The following is a 14,701-nucleotide window of genomic DNA, read 5'->3' on the forward strand; positions in this document are numbered from 1 at the left end:
CGCCACACTGCCACAGTAATTTGTCCTAAAGGAGCTCATACATTACTGTATTTAAAAAGATTTTGCAGTGTAACTAGTCCTGTACCGTTTGTCATGGACCCAAGAAAGATCAACTCGTGTGGCTTTTTTGGGAATTTGGGAAAAAGGTAAAAAATAAGTTGTACCCCTGGGGTGCAGGATGTGCCCAAATTTGCCCTATTATTATGGTTAAAGTACTCCCCACTGAAACAGGAAGTGCCCACAGTTGTATCCCTTGCTATGGTAACTTCCAAACTGTGAATCCCATTGTCATAGAGACATGGGGGTGGGCTCATTTTCCTCAGCCAGTCAGTCTCTCTAGATCATCATGACGCTGTCAAGCCACGCCCTAGCAAGCAATTAGAGCTCCTTAGCAACTGGTCCCGTAGACGATCATTACAAAAGACAAAAGACACTTACATTTTCTTCCGAAAAAATTTACCCATCTAGTTTCTCTATATAATTCCCTGCTACACTAATGCACTAGTGCATGGATACAATCATACTAAAAGGTTTCAGTTTCTCAGAGCAATGACATGCCAATGGACTGCCTGGTTCATGTCTGAAACGCTGGCCTCCCAGGAATTCCTTTAATAAACCAACCATGTGAAAATCACTATACAGAACTATACAGGGCAATAACTCCCAGCCGAGTTCCTGTAATGTGCAAATTGTGTTGGTGAATGAGTGTCGAGTTGCAGACAGGTGCATCTCTTTCACAGGTTGGCGGCAAATTACAGTATCTGTCGATTTTCAAGGAGAGGGCGATCCAATCTCTGTTCATGGGAATGACTGCAGGGGGCTCCAAGCCACCTCTGCATACAAACACACATACAACATACTTATGCTAATATCCGGCATACATTTTCTTTGTTGGAATATGCATGAGACCATTATAAATTCTCTTTGAATCTCAGAAGAAAACATTGTCCTCGTCAGCACCAATGCAGACAGGGCTGAGGGGGCTGTAAGAGATTACCCCGACTCCTGCCCCGTGTTGTTTCTTTTGGCAAACAGACTGAGCCTGAGTCGTATTGTTACAGCTTAACAGCATGTGAATGTGCACGTATACAGAACAGTGTTGTAGAATTAAAGTTTGTAAGAAAATATACACCACTCATAAGTAGTGCATATATGTTGGGGACTGCCATCTTGTGTTCGTGGTTTAACACAACACTGCCCAAACGAGTGAAAATGGTAATTACTATAGTATACTGTAACAAACTATTTACTTTAACACGCTGTAGCTGTAACGTATTCACTATAGTATGAACGTTGTACTCATGTATACCAGAGTATTCATAAGTCGGAGATTCCAACCTGTGAGAAAAACTTTTCTACTTAATTCTTCTTATAAATTTGTTTTTGTAATAAGTTAGACATGAACTGCTACTGTACAGTGGAAATCCACATAAAGGAGGCTTCTTAAGAGTCTTCGGTTTTAATTATTAAGAATCACAGTCAGCTCTTTATTTTTCCCCCCAGACACAAAAGGCTTTGCAGTTACTCAAAAACATGACAGGATTTCACCTCAATAAAGAATTCTATAGATCTGGTGCTTCTAAAACACTATTAAAGATTTTCTAAAACATTAAAAACACAACCATAACCTCATAGAAAATGTTTGTTGTTAAAGCACAGAAAGTGTGCTGAAGGATTAAAGGGATAAAACACGGTTAGAGTAATTCTGCATCACATCCCTGGTTACTGATTACTTTCCTAAAGAAACACGCCTCTTGCAAAACTAACCAATTACTGAGGAAGCGGAGTATTATTACAAGAGATTAACCACATCCGAATCTAATTACTTCTATCCAAGGCAGATCTTTTGATCACAAGCTGACTTGTTCAGGGTAAAGATTCAAAAAGTTTTGCTTAAAGCCCAGTAGCAGGATTTGAACTCATAACATTTAGCCATCAGAGCAGAAACGTAACTGCTGAGCCTCAAACCAACACCCGTCTGACACAAGCTCTTTTTGTTACCCACGTCTGACATCTCATTTAGCACAGAGCATTTACAAACCAAACGAAAGGAAATAAGTGAAAAAAAAAGTGTTGAGGAGAGAAAGTCGTTTTATTAAAACCATGCACATCACATTGTGTTAGTGCAAATATTTCACTCTGTGTTCCAGAAACTCTGTTGTAAGCTCTGTGCTTTTTACAAAATAGAATTTCAAACAAAGATTTCTGGTAAGGAAAAGGAAATCTGAACTGAAAAAATGAATAATTAAAAATGATAAAACGACCTAAAAGGAAATAAAAAAAAATTATAATTTACAGGCTGAATGCTGCACCACTGGTCTGGATGACGAGACTATACTTCGTAGATTTGTTGACCAGCATGATTAAGCTACATACGTGGTACAAACTCTTGCTAATTGAATTAGTGTACTGCATTATCGTATCCGTGACAGCCTTTAACAACATTAACCTGGTATTATTCTATGTTAAGAATGACTTTGCTTTGTTTAAATGCATCTAGGGGAACAACCATCATGCATCATGTGCGAAAAATTAAAACAATTTTATAAAACTTCAAAAAGCAATAAGGATATGAACGATAAAGGGGTTGGTCTAGTGAAAAAAGAAAAAAATAAAATAAACATGCTAAAACTAAACTGTGATCCAAGCTTGCGTCATTCTTTCTTTGCAAACTGACTGCAGCAGAACATTTGACGTGATCAGTGCCACTGATATTTAACTTTATTTCGTGAATATTATATACATTTACACACATACATTCGTACATACATATTTACAAACAATGCCAAGGTCAGATGTTCTTATCGTGCCTTAGATGTGTGTGAAGGAAGAGCTTTTAAACTTCTGATATTTAAAAAACAAAAAATCTCAAAGTTCTTGAAGTGCTTAGACTTTTGATGCTTTGGGGAAGGTACAGAGTGAACCTCTCTGTGCTACACCATGCTTTGCATTTCTTTTAAATTCCCATAGATGTTTAGTTAGTTTTGCATTTAGAATAAAATAAAATACAATAAAGTAAAATAAAAAAAGGACATTTATTGACAAGGTGGAACGTTAGGCCATTCGCTCCATGACCGAGTGTTTATTTACAGCACAGCAGACAAAATGTGAACCAACACCATATAAATCATTGGTTATTTCTCTCCAGAACACTGCTCCGTTCTGACTCAGAGTTTGATTTGTCCCCGTTAACCCGTTAATTACATCAAAGAAATCCACTCTGTTACTGTGCTTCAGATAAAGTAGACATTTTAACAACCCCTACAATTTAGCACTTAACGAAAAAGGAAAAAAATAAGATCTCGACGTTACAGATAAGGCAGCGAGATCTTAGAGCCTTGTTCAGGAGGTACTGAAAAACAGTCTGTATATGTTAATTGAGGACCTGCAGCACTCAATGACAAGCCTGAATCTTCAAAAAACACGGAGAGAAAGAGACAGACAGAGAAAGAAAGAGAAAGGAGTCCCACCAAATCCCAACGGGAGGACAGTGTGTTCTTAAAAGCTACAATACATCCAAGTCAAATGTTCTTCACCGAGCCTGTACATCTTGAAGGAATCTGAATTAGAAAAGTCCTGTAGTGTCTCTCAAGAATATTTTCTTTTAAATTATACAATACAAAGAAAACTATGCTAGAGTACATCAACCTTACTGTGCTGCTTAATGGAGTGACAGGTCAGTTGGAACGCACAATCAAAGCACATGGGACTGAACTATTTGTTTTATTTCTTTTTTTCAACCAAATGAAATACTGCACGAATTAGTGGAGCATGAGTGGCACATTAATGAGGACAAAAAAATTAAATAAAAAAATTTAAATGCATATGTGTGTGAGAGTACGTGTTTATTACACATTTAGTAGTAGTTAAATTAGGCACTTCACCTCATTGTGCCTAATCTGAAGATTATAATTTGGCTTTGCATCTATTCGGAATACCACATTAACATCTAACATGGCAAACCACACACACACGCACACAAACAAAAAGTGAACAGAAAACATTTGGTACCCATGAGGAAGAAAAAAAAAAAAAAACAGCCTAGTTTAGGCCACTTTAATTAATTAATTATCAAGGTTCCCATCTAACTGAAAAAGCATATATATTTATTTTATCTATAACAGAAGTTAGACCCATTTATACCCCCTCTTTTTCTTGATTATGTACATTTGCACTTTATACAGTCAGCACTCCTCTTGCAGAGAGAAAGAGAGAGAGAGACAGAGAGAGACCCTGGAGCTGCATTCTCACGTTCAGAGGTAATGAGTCTGGAACGAGCCTGACTTCAGAATTAAAACATTAAAACAGACATTATTGTGACAAGGTGAGCCGCGCTGTGTTGTGATTGGATATCTGCCTCAAGAGGAGCTCTTGGATAGACTGGGATACAGCACCGCCGCTGCCACGGCGACCATCACAGCAACCACTGGCATCCAGGGCATCCATCCTCTCTGAAAAGATGACGAGAAACAGTGACAGGGTTAACAACATTTCCATGACAATGGCAGAGTGAGCAGCTCTTACAGCACTGGAACTGGCTGAGACAGAGAGAGCAAGAGACAGCAGGAAAAGAATGCAGGCTTGGAGACAGAGACAGAGAGAAAGAAAGTAAAGGGGGAAAAAAGACCTTGTAAGAAGAAAGAGTGACAGCGTGAGAGAGAAAGACATCTATAGATGAATGAGAATGACAGATCTATAATATCATCAGAGCAATTTGGCCATTAAAAATCAAACACAGCCTTCTTTCTCTTAAAAAGAAAGGAATAAAATAAAGCAGTGTTTTTTTTAACAAAAAAGAAAAAAATGAGCATACAAAAATAAGCACATGGTAAGCCAAAATAATCCAAAATCCCTATTGCAGAGTCACTCCCAGTAGTGGTCCAAGCAAAGACAGACAATAATGGATGACAGGTTAGTGGATGGGATTGTGTGGACGAGGAAATGGTTAGTTTTCCTCAAATGTTGCTAAGCACCAAAAAAAAAAAAAAAAGATTTTGGGCAAAGCATCTGGTGGCCATGCACTTTTGATATACAAGATGGTAAAGAGTACAGGAGGAAAAACAACAGGAGACACACGGACACGGACTCAACAGGAGCGCTGTGTACCTTTCTACCACATTTGGCCGAAGCACCAATACAGCAAAGCCAGGATAAGGCCGATGAAAATGGCTTGGACAGGCTGCAATATGGATGGCTAGAGGAGGGAAGGGATATTACAAGAATCAATTTTTAAAATAATCAAACAGAAATCGGGTCTGAAAGGGGAGCACTGTAACTGCTAACTGGAAAACAAATGGAACAGAACTGAATCAATTTAACAAAAACATTAAACAAAAACAAAATTATTGAATGTCTGATAGCCACAGATACATTTTGACATCTAGAAGCAGGACAAATACAACAAAGGACAGTGAGAGGTGTTAATAGACACAAAGAAAGTTATCTGCGTTTATTTCTGAAAACAAAATGGAACTGTGTTAAAGGAGTCCTCCACTACTTAATTATTAACAGGAGAATTAAATGATTAATCTATCAGTACTACTCATTAACTAATGAGCCACACACGTCGTATATTATGTGCCAAAGTGGTGGAAGGTCCTTTAAGGTTCCAGTTTAAGGAGTCCTATGTGACTTCCTTGCTCAAATCAACAGCACACGTGAGCAGTGAGGTGTCGAGCTAGTGATGTGAGAACTGTTTAACACTGTAAGCAGTGATCACTAGCTGTGTGTAGCAAATTGTCAGGTAAAAAAAAAAATGCCTGATGCCTGGATGAGAAAATATAAAGGAAAAACAATTTCACAAAATAAAAGAAACACATTATTTATAAGCCTATTAATAAAGGTGCGTACATTGACACTGAACCACTTTCCTAAGCATAACCTCAATGCCATTCACTTATGCTAGAGCTGCAAGATGTCAACTTTATCCTGACTTCGGTGAGCAGCAGGACTCCTGAGACCTAGCGGCTAATTAGCTGCCATCAAACATGGAGCTTCACAACCTGGGAAATCAGAACAGTTCTGAAATACGCTGAACAAGACAAAAAGGAGGTGGTGCTGCTTAGAAAGGATTTTTCCTCTTTTACTGATGATGGATAAAATGCTAACAGCTTTAGGAGCTCCAGGATAGATTTAAAAAAAAAAAAAAAAAAAAAAGATGGGTCCTTATCACAAATTGGAGATGCCAGAATATGCATCAGGTTATAACTAAGAAGCAGTGATATCAGGGGCCAAATTGTTTTACAAATAATTGCACAGAACTTAAGAGAAGCTGTGCTTGAAAAAATCCAAACTAATTGACCAACAGTAAAACTTCTACATAACACCAGATCAAGATTTATTGTGTAATAAAAGCGAGTTTAGCTTGTGTTTTTACTCCTTCCAAATGTCCAGCTTTCTCACCTCCTCAGCCATACACTCCTCACCCGTTCAAACAGATCATCCGTCATTCTAATACTGTCACCAACGTGATCGCCGTCTAGCCGAGCTGGGACTCGCTTTTATACCTGTCGTGCAGCTGCACTGAGTCCTGGTCTCTCTCCAAAACACTACTGTATTTTTACGTTTGATTTTTTTTATTACTGAAACTAAACAAAAAGAATCTCCTGGTCTCTGTGAAACCTGAGTACAAGTGTCAAGTCCGTGGAAAAGCTATAGTACATTTGCAGTGGTGTGATCTGCGGTTAAAACAAAACACACACACACAAGCCCCTGGTTTAAAGAGGAGACACTCCAGGCAGTGTGTGTGTACACTTACATTCTTGCTTTGCTCTTGCAGTAGCTTTAGATTGACCTTGCACTGCTCCAGCTCATCATTAATGGAGCGCTTCTCCTGCTCGGTCTGCTCATACCTCTGCCGCAGGTCTGACAGCTGGCACTGAGTGTCCTCATACTGCAGAGAGAGACAGCGTGAGTTATAAAACCATTTCTCAATATCTGGCTATCAATTTCCCGCAAACAGCATCAGCACCTCTTTCTGCAAGCTCTTGGTGCGGGTCTCGGCCTGGGCGAGCTCCACCTTCAGCCTGCTGGCGTCCTGCTGGTGCTGGTCCTGTATAGAGCCCAGTTTGTTCTCCAGGTCGCCCTGGCTCTTTTCCAGAGCGTTCAGGTTGCTGCTCAGGGTGGCACTCTGCTCCTTTGAGCTGTGTGACAAAAAAGCTGTGTTATATATTTCAAAATCTGTTTCGAAGAGAAAATCTTCATGGGTCCTCATCACAAATCGGAGCCGCCAGAATCTGGATCCGGACTGGAAACCAAGGCCCAGTTATATCAGGGGCTCTATTGCCATGACAAAAGAAACACCATCACAAATCAGTGGGCCTAAGTGTTTTACTAATAATTGCGCAAAGCTTTATTTTCTTAAAGCTAGCATTCTAGTGCAGTCGTGAGCAGTCGTATATTTCTATTTTTTATGTACATCATATTTCTATTTTTATTTTTAGTTCTATTTTTCCTAGCACATTTCTATTTTTATTTTTAGTTCTATTTTTCCTAGTCTAATTTAATTTTTCTATTTAATTTCTATTGTATTTCTTTTATTCATATTTATTTCTTATTTGTAAACTTTAATTCTCTTTTAGGGTCAATGGCAGTCGTATAAGCATTTCACTACATTTCGTACTGTGTATGACTGTGTATGTGACAAATAAAATTTGAATTTGATTTGCATAGTGAAGGTTAAGTTCATTTGGTTTTGTATCATTTATACATTTATATTCAAACCAAGACTGAGGAAGATTTATACAAACAATGAGAAATCCTCTCTCAGTGATAAACACTGACCTGCTGAGCTCCACATCCAGCCTGTGCAGTTTCTCCAGCAAAGTTAGTTTCTCTGAGCGCAGAGACTCACACTCTTTATGCAGGGTCGAGCACTCGGCCTGAAGCTTCTCTAGTTCACCTGCGGGCGTACACACACACACACACACACACACAGACACAGACTGTTTAACCATGAAGAAATTACATTTTATCAGTGTTGGTATATGTGGAATACAAGTTTGCTTTATAAGACAAAATTGTTTAAATCTTTTAGGCTAAACTTGTCAATAAGTTTATCTATAATATTAATTATTCTGTACATGGACTTTCTAAGGAGGCTCAGGAAATTACAAAGCACATATGCACACACTATGAGCAATTTGGGAATGCAAATTAATCTAAACCTGCAAGTCTTTAGACTGTGGTAGAAAACTGGAGTGACCAGAAGAAACCCTCCAAGCACAGTGAAAACATACAAACTCCACACACAGACCAGAGGCAGGAATCGAATCATCAACCTTGAATGTGCAAGGCCACGGTGCTAATCACTATGGCACGTCTTAATATCCAGCTTATTATTTAGAATTTCTGCCAAATCTTAATCACTTAACATCTGAAGCCACATGACACAGATAGGAACAGGGCTCACAAAATCGCTAGCCCGAGGTCCAGTCGGGCCACCAAAATCTATCTCAGCCCTGCCCGTCGGGCTATCATGGGAAGAAAAAAAATGTCAATGCTTTTGCATTTTTTCGCAAATGTAGCTGGGTAATTCTGTCATTTTCGGGCATCAATGAGCCACTGTCAATATGTGAAACATTGAAATCGCGTTTAAATTCACGCTTGTTTTTTACTTTCACTTTGCGTCGGCAAGTGAGAGTGGATAGAGAAATAAAGAGCAGCAGTACTGATTGTTCAGTGACGAATAAATTTCTCACCAATTCCTCTGACATCGTCTTATCACTCATTAGCTTCCTATTCAAATGTGACAAGTGAAATCTCCCACCACAAGCTTAAACATGAGATGGAGGTTGATTGCGCAGAGAACTTAAAAATAAATAAAAAATAAAAAATCGCTGACCGCTGTGTGTGCGTGTGTAAAAATTTACACAGGTATTTTAGTTCTGCTAAGCCAAATAAGACAGGTCAGGGTGAGGAAGGTACAACCAAAGAAAAGCCTTTCACAAAGCGGAAAAGTTATGACAAATCAGACTATGAGGCAAAAAGAAAGCGCAGCTTTTTGGTTTTATGGGCAAAAGAATTTCTGTGGCTGGATTATGACAAGCTAAATAACAATGTTCTGCCGGGTGTGTCATGAGTTTCCCTCGATTTTTGACTCGACAAGTGTCTTTGTTACTGGGACCATTAATTTTAGGAAAGACCCCATCAGAAACCATGAGAAATCTCTGCATCACAAGACATGCATTGGTGCTCAGTCTGCAGCATCTTTCCCAGAACAAATACCAATATACCAAATACCAGTTCTTACAAGTTCATAGAAATTTCTGTTCAATTAGAACCAAATATTTGAGCTTATTTGGGCTACTTATATTTATTTTAGGCTACCAAAAACTGAAGAGTGCCTGCCCGAAGGGCTACCAGATATTTTGAGATTTTGTGAGCCCTGGGAAGTGAAAGTCAATTCAGATAACATGTCCTTGGTTGAATAGTCTCTTTACACATCTCAGCGGAAAGTAAAAGTTTCCACAACACTGGACAGTAAAATATGCTATAAAGAAACTGATCGAAACGACAAAAGCCAAATAGATAACAGGTGTAACCTAACTGTCGGCTAACATTGTGTAACCAGATAAATGTTCATGGAAAGACAGCTCAATAATTTGCCTGTGATGCAAATTTATGAGCGTCTGCGATATTGTGTTTGACCCAGACCAGGTTCCTGACATTCAAGCTCAGTTGGATGTTAGGTATGGTACAGTGACCTTTTAATTAATTAATTAATTTAATAATTTATTGATTTTATTATTTAACTACGGCATTACAGTTCAAGCAAAGATATCAGGCCTGTACAAACCAGACTCAGACTTTAGCACTGTATGATTTGTAAACACATACGCACGTCACACATGTGGAAGAGATTTTGCAAAGTGCCTGTGTAAATAAGGAAAAATCGATTAAAATGATGCACTAGAGGTTTTTTTTATATATTTTTTTTCCTGGGCCATTCTTCATTTCAGCAGTCACAGGAAACAGGAATTTATTTTCAGACATGATAAGCAAACAAAAGCTTGCATCAGAACTAAAAGTCTGTAGCTCGAACACCACACGGCACATGGAGAGAATGAAAAAAACTGAAAACTAATCTAAAAGAAGTATGCATGCTGACCTTGTAGCTGTACTGCTCGCTCCTGGTGCTGGCTCTGCAGCTTGAAGTTCTCCTGCAGGGAGCTGATCTCTAGCTCGTAGTTAGCCGCTGCTTTTCTCCACTTGTCGAGTTCAGCTGTGACAGCCGCGAGGTCTCCCTGCAGGGCGGCGATGTCGCGCTCCCTCTCGGCCATGGCTGCTTCCATGGCGTGCCGGAGCACAAGCACCTCTTCTTGGGCGCTGTAGAGTTCCTCCCGTGTGTTGGAGATGGTGTTCTCTCTCTGCTCACGCAGCGCCTCCATGTCCGACTGCAGCTTGGCGAGCTGGCCTACAGGAGGAGGTAGGGCAAAGCTTAGCGCTCTCACTATTTTTTACCACGTTATTATGAGTGGATGTTTACAAGGGTGAGTTAAAATGATCCACACTCTGGCTGTAGAATATATTTTAACTAATTCCCTCATTAAAAATGTTTTAGGCTTAGCCGTCACCCACAAAAGGACCGCAGTTTACACTTTCTCATCAGAAGTGAATCTTTTTCATCTTACCTGTTTACAGGAGACCAAACAGGTAGATAGAGCAACATCAAGACTATAGGGAGGATGCTTTAACACCTCAAAACAAACTTGAGTGTTGATAGTGTTGGCAGAGGTGCAAGATCACAATAGGCCATGCATAGCAGTCCTTTGCATTTAACCTGAGGTTTAACGCACTTTGTTGTTCAAAACACTTTCTCCATACTATGCAAAAAGGCTTTGATAAATGGCGACACCAGCTACACCCTCAGGGTACAGCATGCTGCTCTTCTTTGTGGGGCATCCATTTTTGTTTGCACCACAGATACAAATAAACTAAATGGTGAGATAGTAGCCTTGCGGAAGGAAAAACAAAAAAAACTTGACAGAATAGCCAACAGATGTTCTTATATAACCAAAGTGCAGATAATTTTTGAAGACTTTATAGAAAGTTCTAAAACAATTCGCAGCCAGACAAGACCTTCTTGTGTAAAAACACAACCAGCATTCGTTTTTGTGCAAATAATCCAATTAGGCAAATATGTACCATTATTCATTTACACAACCAAACTGGTCATACTGTGTTTAAAAGAATGCCGGTAGAACCTGTTTTCCTGTCAGCACTTTTCCTTGCATTATTATAACCATAATGTTAAATAAACTTTTTCCATTTTAACCCAAGGGAACTCTTACACTCTAACGTAGCCAACACATCTTATTGTTACACCTTTGTGGATACGTATGTGTTACTATTAATAAAAAAACTGAAAATTTATACGACATTTGCTTTTGTCAGAGGGGTGTCTCAGAGTCACACTTACTCTGGAGGTACTGGATCTGTTTAGATGATTCCTCAGTCTGCTGCCTGTTGGTTCTCCGTTCCTCCTCAAGCAGAGCTTTGGGGGGAGAAAAAGTTTAGAAAAATCACAAATAACATAGCAGAAAATAATGATGTTTCAGGTGCTAATCTTATACAGAGTTTAGTTATTTAAATTACTTAAGGCAGAACACGGAATCTTGCATGTCAGATTACTGCTGGAACAAAACTGATATTCTGAGCTTAAGTGATCCTTCAGATGTCTTATAGTACCCCTGGGTAAGTGGTTTTAAACTATAAAAATAAACTACATATAATAAATTGTTTTACATGGTTTAATGCCCAGCTGACTACTAAAAAACAGCTTAGGAACACATCTACACCAAGACTCTACTTAACACCCGAACCCATGAATATGCATGTAAAACAATTTATGCTCTCCAGCTCTCTGCAAAAATATAACGTTGCCATAACCACCATGATTTCTGTTTGTAACCACATCAGCCAAACTGATTCTTAGCCATCACAGATGATAAAGCTACAGAACAATTCCAGGAAATCGCCATCTCCATCTGGCTTGCTGAATCGGTTTGAAAGTGAGAACGTGCATTTAGCAGTGTCCTCTGAAACTCTCTGCATCAACAGCAAACACCAACTACGTAGGTCTGTACTTAGAGTGTCACAAATAGCCGTAATCAAATTCCTTGCGCTCAACATACTTGGCAAATAAAACCCAATTCTGATTAATCTATATTCTGTGAAATCAGCCTCATCTAAGACGAGCTAAATTTTATTTAAAAAAATATATAATAATAATAAATTTTATACAACACAATGAGCACTTCAATCAAGTTTTTTTTTATTGCAAGAAGGTTCAGTACCTTGCAGCTCAAGACATTTCTGCTTGCCAGTGTTGGCGAGCTCCTGTGCCTCCATTAGCTCGCTATGCAACTGATGGATGACCTGCTCCGTGTCTCCAGGCTCCAGGTTGGCCCTTTGGAGCTCATCTACACACAAAATAAAGTAAAACATGAGCAGGGAAAAGATGGTGGGAGGTGAGCAATTTTGAAAGTCAAAGTACAAAACATTAGCACTTCTGAATATGTATCCAAACACAACTGTGCTGTAACTCATATTGGAGCAATTATCTTACGGGTTGTCAACTGAAAGCCAGGGCTTTGGATGTGTTTTACTTGACTATCAGAGGTAAAAGGTTACTGTTCCCCCCCTCGGTACAGTTTTCGTACTCGTTCTTTGCTCAAGTAGTTTAATTAATGAGAACTTTTTACTTTTACTCCACATTATCTTACAACAAGTATCTGTACTTTCTGCTTTACTACATCTGTGCCTGCTGCGTTACATAACCAGACTGATGTGTGGTATCCGAAGCAGTAATATCACCACCAGCTGACTACTAACATATTGGTGTGATTTAAATTCCCCTCAAAAAAAGCTTAATCATGTAGCAGGTGTGTAAATTCAGAAGAGGATAGAGAATGAGTGCAAGCAGAGAGATAAGACATCATGATATACTGCTCCATATACGCTACATTTCTCCATCACACAGAAATCACAGTGTTTTATGTGAAGACCTGCGCTGTTTACAGGCCAGATCCACAATAGAAGGCTGTAAGTGCCTGCAGCCATGCTGACAAGATTTCCACACTGCTTCTCTCGGTTTTTCAGTCTTTCTTCCCCACGGAGAAGCCGTTCCTTGTGATCCCCACATGTGCTCTAGAAATGACAGGCTTTGGCAAAAACCTCAGCCCCGTCCATAAACCAGTGGATCTCGCTTGTCTCGGTACAGATGTGAACACTGATGTCATACTCCGGTTTTAGCTCAAAGAGATTGGTCTTTTACGCCAAATGCCTGTCAAATGAGGTTTCGAGGTTTTGCAGTGTTGCATGAGCGATTATGCAAGAAACGCTGCCCTCTTGTGATCCTTTGCCACAGACTTAATGAAAAGTCAGGATTTGATCCATAGGAATAATGCACAAGTAAATCACTGGATTTGTCCTAAATGCACAGGAGTGCTGAAAGATACTGTAACATCGCATGCCATTATGGCATAGTAATGACTCAGTGGTAAGAAGCGTGAATATATGGTGTATAAAGATCAAATTATACTCCCTAATCATTTGGAGGCTAAAATATTGTTTCAGATGTATGAAATGCCTTTACATGAAGTCCGAGCATGCCATCTGAGAAAATTAATCAACAATGCACTTGGTCTGATTTACAGGATTGTTTAAAGTTACACACATCACGGTGTACCTTTTTACCAGCTTATAGTAACATTTACTGCTTTGAAATGGCAGGGAAGTTTATCAGAGATTGACGATGCTCCACGCATTTTCATCACACAATATAAACTTTAGACTAATAACTGATTAGTGCTACAGGAAAGTTGTTTTTGCCCTTGGGCCATTAAGTTCTCTGCACCAGAGAATGTCATGTTTGAGGTAACCAAGAGAAAAAAGAAGCACTCAAGAAAACAATTAGGAAAAGCCTGCTCTACTCCAAATCACATTAAAGTCTGAATGATGTAATGCCTATTTACAAGAAAAGTAAAAACACTGTGAAAGGAGGACAAGAGTTTGGTTTAAATAAAACTAGGGTCAGTGTTGTTGTTAGCTCACTTCTATTCACTTAACAACAAAAGTGCTTTAACACAGGCCAAAAAAGGAGGACAACAGAAATGTGGGCTGTGTGTAATCCCAAGCTACTAAAGTACTCACTTCTGTACTTGCATTCATTCATTCAATGATTCATTTCTAGTGACTGCTCACCTCCTTAACCACAGATGAGTTTTGCCTGGAACATTTATCTCGCTCCCGGTTAGATCATTTGCTGCACTTCAGTCACGCCTACCTGACCTTCACCCACAACGCATACCTGCTCTTCACCCACATCTTATTTTTTACCACTGCTATTTCTATTCAAGGATCACTTTATAGTTGCTGAAGCCTTATTTAAAAAAAAAAAAAAGGGGGGGGGGGGGGGGTGAGAAGAAGGAAAAAAAGAAAAGAAAAACACTATGCATGTTTTCAAACTTGTCCTGAATACTTGAAGTCCATACCCAAGACAGATTTTTGGCTAGTGTTTAGTAAAGGCTCATCACAGATCTATTGCATTAGGCTTAATGTGACATATATACAAAAACTACGAGTAAAAGTTTGAAAACTCATATGATGGAAATTATTGCATTTTTGGATGCCTTCAGCATTGTTTTACAGTGTACAGAGAAATCAAAAAAGGCCATGGAATTAGAAGGTGTCCCCAAAC

At 39.1% G+C, this 14,701-nt stretch overlaps 1 protein-coding gene across 9 annotated transcripts in view; it reads right to left on the reverse strand.

Moving 5' to 3' along the window:
- Positions 1-3,016: 3,016 nt before the first annotated feature.
- The window catches only part of slmapa (sarcolemma associated protein a), a 61,425-nt gene continuing 49,740 nt past the window's right edge, over positions 3,017-14,701 (reverse strand). For 6 of the 9 annotated variants that reach the window (XM_053483721.1, XM_053483717.1, XM_053483715.1 and 3 more), the window contains 7 exons: positions 12,297-12,422; positions 11,420-11,494; positions 10,109-10,414; positions 7,783-7,900; positions 6,971-7,142; positions 6,758-6,892; positions 3,017-4,451 (listed from right to left, as the gene is read on the reverse strand). In XM_053483721.1, the coding sequence (XP_053339696.1) occupies positions 4,359-4,451; positions 6,758-6,892; positions 6,971-7,142; positions 7,783-7,900; positions 10,109-10,414; positions 11,420-11,494; positions 12,297-12,422 (1,025 nt within the window). In that variant the 3' untranslated portion in view covers positions 3,017-4,358. Of the gene's footprint in view, positions 4,452-5,106; positions 5,195-6,757; positions 6,893-6,970; positions 7,143-7,782; positions 7,901-10,108; positions 10,415-11,419; positions 11,495-12,296; positions 12,423-14,701 lie in introns of all 9 variants that reach the window. The other 3 variants (XM_053483718.1, XM_053483716.1, XM_053483720.1) reach the window with 1 other exon arrangement.

Source organism: Clarias gariepinus, chromosome 23, assembly GCF_024256425.1.
Source record: "Clarias gariepinus isolate MV-2021 ecotype Netherlands chromosome 23, CGAR_prim_01v2, whole genome shotgun sequence".
Lineage (NCBI taxonomy): Eukaryota > Metazoa > Chordata > Actinopteri > Siluriformes > Clariidae > Clarias > Clarias gariepinus.